The 9939-nt window shown below is 40.7% G+C and overlaps 1 protein-coding gene across 1 annotated transcript; it reads right to left on the bottom strand.

Moving 5' to 3' along the window:
- Window positions 1–1739: 1739 nt before the first annotated feature.
- Window positions 1740–3664, bottom strand: LOC126483850 (UPF0449 protein C19orf25 homolog). The gene is made up of 2 exons (XM_050107065.1): window positions 3434–3664; window positions 1740–3277 (listed from the first exon to the last, which is right to left on the bottom strand). Exons 1-2 carry the CDS (start codon window positions 3570–3572, stop codon window positions 3045–3047), a joined length of 372 nt encoding a protein of 123 aa, XP_049963022.1. The 5' UTR covers window positions 3573–3664; the 3' UTR covers window positions 1740–3044.
- Window positions 3665–9939: the final 6275 nt, after the last annotated feature.

Below are 9939 nucleotides of genomic sequence, written 5' to 3'. Positions count from 1 at the left end.
AAATATTAGATACAGGCTCCCAGGTAGATGCTATTTTCCTTGACTTCCGGAAGGCATTCGATACAGTTCCGCACTGTCGCCTGATAAACAAAGTAAGAGCCTACGGAATATCAGACCAGCTGTGTGGCTGCATTGAAGAGTTTTTAGCAAACAGAACACAGCATGTTGTTATCAATGGAGAGACGTCTACAGACGTTAAAGTAACCTCTGGCGTGCCACAGGGGAGTGTTATGGGACCATTGCTTTTCACAATATATATAAATGACCTAGTAGTGTCGGAAGTTCCATGCGGCTTCTTGCGGATGATGCTGTAGTATACAGAGAAGCTGCAGCAATAGAAAACTGTAGCGAAATGCAGGAAGATCTGCAGCGGATAGGCACTTGGTGCAGGGAGTGGCAACTGACCCTTAACATAGCCAAATGAAATGCATTGCGAATACATAGAAAGAAGGATCCATTATTGTATGATTATATGATAGCGGAACAAACACTGGTAGCAGTTACTTCTGTAAAATATCTGGGAGTATGCGTGCGGAACGATTTGAAGTGGAATGATCATATAAAATTAATTGTTGGTAAGGCGGGTACCAGGTTGAGATTCATTGGGAGAGTCCTTAGAAAATGTAGTCCATCAACAAAGGAGGTGGCTTACAAAACACTCGTTCGACCTATACTTGAGTATTGCTCATCAGTGTGGGATCCGTACCAAATCGGGTTGACGGAGGAGAGAGAAGATACAAAGAAGAGCGGCGCATTTCGTCGCAGGGTTATTTGGTAAGTGTGATAGCGCTACGGAGATGTTTAGCAAACTCAAGTGGCAGACTCTGCAAGAGAGGCGCTCTGCATCGCGGTGTAGCTTGCTCACCAGGTTTCGAGAGGGTGCGTTTCTGGATGAGGTATCGAATATATTGCTTCCCCCTACTTATACCTCCCGAGGAGATCACGAATGTAAAATTAGAGAGATTCGAGCGCGCACGGAGGCTTTCAGACAGTCATTCTTCCCGCGAACCATACGCGACTGGAACAGAAAAGGGAGGTAATGACGGTGGCACGTAAAGTGCCCTCCGCCACACACCGTTGGGTGGCTTGCAGAGTATAAATGTAGATGCCTCTCCCATCACGTGCTGCTGCTCACAGCCTGGCCCCCAACAGCCAGCGATTGTAGTCATGTGCTTGCAAGTTGCATTTACGTGTTTGTGTATTTTTTCCATTTCTGACAAAGGCCTTGTTGGCAGAAAGCTCACTTTCTGACAGTCTTTTTGTTGTGCCTACCTACACCTCCACTACATGGTGAGCAGCAACTACCATTTTCATAATATTGAAATATCATTCGTGTGACACTCGTTTAACAGAATAGGAAGTGTAATTAAATATCTTTTAGGTACTAACATCATTAGCATCAAATACAGCTTCATTTCCTCTGGAAAGGGGACGGTACCATCCATAATCGGGCAAATGTAGATACCCATAGACTCATCCAAAATAAATAAAGGAAGTCACAAAAACACAAACGTCATTCGGTAGACAACGATTTACACCCCCATTCTTCCTGAAAGCATTTTAGTAAGCACAGCAACTCTCACAGTAGCAGTTTGACTAACATATGTTTTATCTACAGAACGACCAGTGACTTGCAGTTTTTCATTCTATCTCATTATGTTCATCTACTAAATTCAGCAAGAGGTAGCTCAGATGTCACATGAAATGTTTCACTAGCTTCGGGTGTTGAAAACAAAAAATTTCTAACGATCTTTATTTTCTTTCTTAACATACAGAATTAATGGACAATGTGAAAAGTATGGTAGTATGTAAGTACCAAATGTGGGTGTTCAAAACTATTTACTGAGAATCAATGTGTCTGGTTAATATGCAATTTGCATCTTCCAGCAATCAATTTTACAATATCTACGACGTGGAATATGTAAACTGGTTTACAAACACATTTTTAAATATATGGGAACATAGATTATTGCTGGGAAAAATATGTACACTACTATCTTCTGTAAATGAAGTTTTCAAATACAACAAAAAGATAAAGCTTCCTGCAATGCAATTTGGAAGCAAAGGACACAAATATCACAGCTCTTTGTTAAATGTTGCCAAAGGTTCCACATACTGGATTCTGCTCATCGTGATGTGAAGTGACTGGTAAACTAAGAACTAGGGGGCCACACTGTCCTGAAGCAATTCACAAAAGTATTTCTACCTAATGTCCTGTGCAACAACAGTTTGACTATTGTCTCAAGTACCTCAGATTGAACAATGGAAAACCAGGATGGAATGTAATAATATAATGAAAAGAAGGATAGTTGCTACTCACCATATAGCAGAGATGCTGAATGACAGAAGTCACACACAAAAAAAGACTGTCACACAATAGGCTTTCAGCCAACAAGGCCTCTGTCAAAATTAAACATACACATATGCACACACCCAAGCAAATGCAACTCTTACACACGCAACCACTTGCTAGAGACTGTGATCATATGCGTGTGGGTTGCATTTGCGTGAGTGTGTGTATTTTGTGTAATTTAGACAAAGGCCTTGTTGTCTGAAAGCTAGCTGTTTGATAGTGTTTTTGTCGTGCCTTTCTTCGACTCAGCATCTCCACTATGTGGTGAGTAGCAGCTATTCTTTTAATTACATTGGCGCCTCAGATTGGCTCTATGAGATACTGTACCCAACCTTCAAAGCAACTAGTGCTGGAAACAAATTATATACAGTTTCATATTACATTTCAATTACGGTACTGTACCCAAATATTTATCTCTCATGAATATTTTCAAATACAACTCAGTTATTGTAACGCAACAACAGGATGATACAGCAACATAAACACAAGAGAAATCAAATAATTTAAAACAAAGTCACACCAGTTAAAATTTTACATTAGGTGCACAAGAAATGGCACATCGCCGCTCACTGAACAGCTAAAATACATGGCAATAATAAGTGCAAACATTCACTATGCGTCAGGAAAACGGGCTATTAATTCCAGATCAAAGACGCTGTCTTCCTTTTATTACAACTGCAGTATTCCAAGTTCACTTTAGCGCTTGTTGCGCCTGTTTCCGGATCTCTTCCGCTATTCGTTTCAATTCAGCGTCACAGATTTGAAGGTTGTCATTTTGTTGCTCCAATGTTTTCACGTATTCGTGCAGTATATTATTTGTTTCCACAAAATTTTTCACCCGCAGATACAATTTTTCTGGGTCATTTTCATCATCGCCAGCACCGCTGTCTTCTTCACTGTTTTCAATTTCATTCAGCAAATTTTCTGCGGAAATGAAAATGTTATTTTGACAGGAACGTCTACCTTCCTCCTACGATCTAAGCACACGTAATCAAAATAATAAAATGTATTGCTCGCAGCTGATGAAACTTGGTTTCACACTACAAGACGCCAAACAGAATATATCATGAAATTCGTTACCTAAAGCAAGTTTATTTCTCTGGAAAACAATGTCATCACAATCCGAGTTATCTAGATCTGCTAATAACTGAGATATTCCTGGGGGAGATGGTCGTGGAGGAATGTTTGGTTTCTTCTTAAACATTTCTGTCGAAAACATTGACACCCACGAATACGATCAGAAACGGTGTCTCACCGTCGAGGCGTCGACTGTGAGTCTGACTGTTTGCACACAGGTAAACGTCATTATAACGTTACACGTTATATCGAAGACGTCAGAGGCCGCTTATCGACTTTCGTTATCGTTCGAGGCGCTAAATCTCTCTTTTGCCATTTTTGCAGGCGAATTAAAGGAGCAGCATATTATATCCTCAACTGATATGCTCACTGCAGTTTTAGAAGCTATTGATGTCCTTACTTTCTTTGAAAATGTGAACCTGCCAATTTTTAGAAAAAGTGAGCTCACAATACTTAGTCTTCATCGGGTGTTGACTATGGTGTGGACTTTTGCTTGAAGGCAAGTAGAATTTGGCTGTTGCTGTAGCTGTTTTTTGGAAAAAGACCCTTTCTTCGTCGCAGATGGTATGAGCTCTGTGGGCAAGCGTGTTTAGCACTCCTTCCCTTTGTGACAAGTGATGATAGCTAGAGGCATGTAGATACTGATCTGCGTGAGTTTTCTTCCGATACACGCTGTGTCCCAGTGCTCCATCTGCTTTCTCCGTAAAAAAAAAAAAAAAAAAAAAAATTCAAGAATGGCAGCTGTCTGTTTGGCTCCACTTCTATGGTGAACTCAGTTTGGATGTGGATAGAGTTCATGTGTTGCAAAAAAACTTGAAGCTCATCTTTCCATGAAGCCAAATGACGAACGTATCATCATCATATCTGTAAAAGAATGTCAGTATTATGGTGCTGAGCGTAGTGCCTTGTCCTCAAAGCCTTCCATTTATATGCTGGCCTTCACAGGTGACAGGGAACTAAATACCCATAGCCGCACCATCAATCAGTTCGTAGTAATGTCCATCAAAAAGAAAATATGTGGATGTGAGCACAAAATTGAAAAGTTTGATAAATGAGGGTCTTTTCAATGAATGAGGGCCTTTTTCAACGGTTCCAGCGATTCCTCTACTTGGGCTCTCGTGAAAAGTGACACAACGTCAAAACTGACCATGAGATCTGAGCTGGCTAATCTGAATTTTCGTGAACTGAGCCGAGTTCTTGGTGTGGTGCTCACATTTACCAACAAAAGGACTCAAAACTAACGTCGAGTGTTTCGCAATCTGGTATGTTGGTGCTCGAACTAAACTCATTCTTGATCTTAGAGGTGAGAGCCCTTTGTATACCTTTGGCAGCCAGTAGAGCCTAGGTGGTCCGGCAGCAATTGGCGTCCCTTCTGTTAGATTAGATTAGATTAGATTAGATTAATACTAGTTCCATGGATCATGAATACGATATTTCGTAATGATGTGGAACGAGTCGAATTTTCCAATACATGACATAATTAGGTTAATTTAACAACATACTTAAGTTAATATAACTACTTTTTTTGTGTTTTTTTTTATTTTTATTTTCTGTATAAGCACTTCGGAGAAGTTCAGTCTCTTTGCACTGCATCCGTCGCCATCGTCTTGTAAGTTGCGATATCTAGGAACTTGTACATTTTCTCTTCGTATTCTGCGACTTTTGGTAAGACGATTATGTTCCCCTTACCCACTGGGAGGACGACAATGTCATGATTGTCGCACAGAGAACGCAGCGTGGGTGTTTCCCATCTGGAGATGTTATGCGTCAGCGGCGCGGACTGGAGAGAGTACAGCACGTTTTCCGCTGTATCTCTTGCACCGTATAAGGCGGTAGAGTGGAGGCAACTTGTTCGACTCTGCTGATGATTGATTTCTGCGGCAGGTATTTCCCTGTAAGATTCATAATGTTCACCTAGCCTCTTTATTTGGCTGTTTTGATGCTAGTCGGTTCAGCTTTGAAGACTGTTTCATAGATGCATTTCATTGTGCCCATGCTGCTTGCATCCATTATGAATGTGCAACCCCCTCCCAAGAAATGGGGACAAACAAGGACGCCAGTTCTAGATACAGGGCAAGGGGTTTGTATCCTATGGAGTCAAGCATGCTGCGTGTTTCTCTGATCAGTCCATGCACTAGAGCCAGGCTGGCTCCTCTAGTAATTTGGTTCAGTGCTTGTGTCTGGATATGATGTACGTTCTTGGAAAAGACTGGCACAATGCGGATATCATGACACCTTTCAAAAAGGCAAGTGCAGTCAGAAGGCGTTGTTTATCGTTTCAGATTTTATCAAGCTTCCCTCCCCATAGAGGAAACTAATGTGTGTTCGTAGCTTTTCACGGCGAATACGCTGCTTGAAAGTCTCTTGGACATGCAGCCAGATTGACTGATCGTTGTAGAACGAATTTTCGATGGCGTAACGTGTCATCCACCACCAGGTTACTCTAGCTGATGCTGTCCTGAACCAGTGGGTGCGATATATATACTGGTCATCTTTGTCCTCCACTGACCCCATGTATGGACCACATGATGTGCTGGACATAGAGATGACGGTCCTCGGTCTGCTTTCTGCCTTTGCCATGCTCAGTATTCAATTACCCTGCCTTAGGAGAATTTTCACTGCCTGAGCCCACATTCGACTAAGCTGAAATCCATTGCCCTTATTGCTGGGTTTCTCATGTAGTCGGATTTAGATAGCCTCCTTGTACACACAGTCTCAATAGGGGAGTGTGTTGTGCAGAGTTTATGTATCTTTGTATTTCATTGCATGGTTGGTTTCAAGGGAATTTTCAGCAGCTACTGATTCTGTGAGCTGCTGGAGATTGGCATGTCGTTTGTGTTCTTTACATCTTTTTTAAATTGTGTGTATGGTTTTTTGATGTATGCATTCCCGCACTTGCTTGATATGTAACACACTACAGAGTTCTGGAGTCTCATGTCGTCTTTTACTATCCCTAAAAGGGATATTTGGTGTTTGCCGGCGGGTGGTACTCACATGTGGTATTTCCTCGTTATTAACTTCTACCTATTTTTCAAGATACGTTTCCTGTGTATGGAATGCAGCCTACTGGTTGGTCCTCTTTGGGTGTTGGCTGTGGTGTGGTCATTTCCTTGAAGGCAACCGAATTTGGTGGTCGTTACTGCCATCTTTCTGGAACTAGTCTCTGAGGTGGGCCAGTTAGTTATATCCTTTCTTTGTCAGAGATAATACGAGCTCTGTGAACCAGTGTGTTTAGCACTCCTTCCCTTTGTGATGGAAGATGTCAGCTAGAGGTGTGTAGGCACTGGTCCATGTGGGTTTTCTTATGATAGACGCCGCACGTCAGTGTTCCATCCAGTTTTTCCTGTGCCACCTAGGCTCTACAGGCTTCCAAAAGTACACAAAGAGAGCACACCTTCGAGATCAATAGTGAGTACAATAGGAGCACCAATGTACCAGCTTACAAAACATTTGGCGTTAGAATCTGTTGGTCAGCAAACGTGAGCAACCACATCAAGAACTCGGCTTAGTTTGTGCAACATCCATAGAAAGTCAGATTAGCCAGCATGGCTCTAATGGTCAGGCTCAACGTTGTGTCACTTTTCACAAGAGATCCACTCAAGGAGTCGCTGGGACTTATCGAAAAGATATTTGGGCCCTCATTCACCAGACTTTTCAGTTCTGTTCTTATGTCCTCATATTTTCTTTTTGGTGGATATTTCTATGAACAGACTGATGGCATGCCTATGGGTAGTCCACTGTCACCTGTGGTGGCCAATATGTACATGGAAGATATTGATGACAAGGCGCTAGGCTCAGCACAATTCAAACTGACAGTCTTTTATAGATATGTTGATGATACATTCATCATTTGACTTCATGGGAAACATTAGCTTCAAGTTTTCTTGCAACGCCTGCACTCTATCCACCATCAAATTGAGTTCACCATGGATGTGGAGGAAAATCGTTAGTTACCATTCTTGGATGTTTCGATATGGAGAAAACCAGACAGAAATTTTGGATACAGTGTCTGTCGAAAGAAAATGCACACAGAGCAGTACCTTCACGCCTCTAGCTGTCACCACCTGCCATAAAGAGAAGGAGCTTTGAACACGATGGTCCACAGAGCTTGTTTGATCTCCATTGAAGAAAGCATAAATCCCAAACCAGGCCACCTCAGTGACATGATAAACGACAATAGCGACTACCAAATTCGATGCATCTTCAAGCAAAAGACCACACCACAGCCAACATGCGATGAAGACCAACCAAAAAAGGCAGCCTACGTACCATGCCCCAGGCAAAATATCTGGAAAAATCGGTAGAATTTTACTTTGAGAAAATATCAGATGTGTGTATCGCCTGCCGGCAGAGACCAAATCTCATTTGGGGACTTAAAAGACATCCTGGACTCTGGAGATCTGAAGTGTATTACACACCATGTGACAGCAGGAATGTATACATTGGACAAACCATTCATACAATTGAAGAAAGGTGCACAGACCACAAATGACACACCAACCACCAGCAGCCAACAAAATCAGCAACTCCTGAAATCTGCCTTGAAACCAACCATAAAATGAAATATGAAGATGCAAAAATTCTGTACAACACATCCCGTCATATGGACTGTATATACAAGGAACTTACCGAAATCTGGCTACATGAGAACCTCATCAACAATGACAATGGATTTCAACTTAATCAAGCATGGGCTCCCACACTAAAATTCTCCAAAGGTAGTGGAAATGGAACACCGAGCATGGCAAAAGTAGAACACTGACTGAGGCCCATCACTTGACTGCTGAGTGTGAGCTGCCCCAATCACTGTGGCCAGACTAACATGTGGCCCATAAATGAGCTCAGTGGAGAGCAAAGACGCCTTGTATATACACTGCACCCATTAGTCCAGGATGTGAGTCAACAGGAGTAACTGGATGATGCCAGCACGTTACACAGTCGAAAATTGGTTCTATATTGATCAATCCATTTGGCTGCATGCCCGAGAGACTTTCATGCAAGTTCAACTGTATTATCACGTATATTATGAAATTTTCTTTTGAAAACATACTTCAGATAGTGACAGTTGGAAAGTCTATTAGGCAGGACAGTATATTCATACTCGCATAAAAAATATGTGCATCATTAAAAAGTATTCAAAATATTGAGGAAAATGTACATTTCTACAACATTCCCAGGAGACTTAGAAAGTGATAGAAGCAAATATGTAAAAATATGCAATTAAACATATAAATGATACTTACAGAGTGTTACTGCAAAAAAATCAGATTAATCTAGTAGGAATTGACATGTTCTAGCAACTGCCCAAAGCAAAGGAGGGGGAACAGATACATGTTTGTTATGGTTAATTTATTGCCTCGGTTCATAAAATTATTTCTTTCGAAGAAAGTGACAAGTAAGAAAATCATACTGAATATCACTGAAGATTACTTTCAAAATGTAGGTGTTCCTGAGGCGATTCTTTCTGATAATGGGAATCAGTACACTTCTAAAATATCGAAAAATGTTGTTGATGAGGAAAACATAAAACACATACTAATTTCAGTTTATTCTCTGCAATGTAGTCCAACTGAGGGATACATGAGAAAAAGAGTAGTAACTGCAGTAAAGATCATTCATATTGGACAGAACACATTAGTTGCTTTGAAGACTACTAATTACTTTACAGCCTTCAACTACTGGGTTTTCACCATATGAAACACTTTATGATAAGAAATATGCTAACCTGATCAATGAATTAATTGAACACCCACTTTATAAAATCATACTGCAGAGAGGGAGGAAATAGCCAGCAAAGCCATGGAATGGCATCATAGTAGGAGAAAACAGAGGCATTGCAATAAAGTAAAGGTGACACAATTTGAAATGGTGATCTTGTTCTAGCAAAAAGTTATTAGAAATCTAAACCAATTAATGTCGAAATTTAAAAAAATGACATTTACATTGGACCATTTGAGATACTATTAAACACTCATCCAAATGCTTAGAGGTTAGTGTATCCAAGATCAAAGAAAATTTATGGACTGAAAATTGCTATAGAGCTAAAACCATACTAGCACCCAAGAAATACTAATAACTGAAACATCATTTTCCTTGGAGAAGCATCATATATGGAGAAAACACTAAGCTTGTCAGGATTTACATCCTCAGAAGGATGCACTCACTGCTGTGTGTCATAGAGTGGCAAATGCAAGGGCCCCAGCCCTGTGACATTTACTTCCTACTTTCATATTCCTGATGCCACATTTTCTCATACTTATCTTTGTGTCTGTCTTACAAAGCTCTTTCTACCAATAGCCATGTTTGTGTCTGTCTTATATATTCAGTATTGCATAAATAACTAAGGGTACAAAGTGGGATAAAGCAATAGCAGAGTAGATGAAAATAAAATATTTACTTAGTCCATTACGTCAGATGGAGGAATTTTATATATGCAAAATTGTATGATTTGATGTTACTTGCTGTAATTTTGAAACCATACATACATGTCATGTTATGATCAACCAAGT

The sequence above is a fragment of the Schistocerca serialis genome, chromosome 6, assembly GCF_023864345.2.
Source record: "Schistocerca serialis cubense isolate TAMUIC-IGC-003099 chromosome 6, iqSchSeri2.2, whole genome shotgun sequence".
NCBI classification, from domain to species: Eukaryota; Metazoa; Arthropoda; class Insecta; order Orthoptera; family Acrididae; genus Schistocerca; species Schistocerca serialis.
This window is presented reverse-complemented; position numbering and strand designations above follow the sequence as displayed.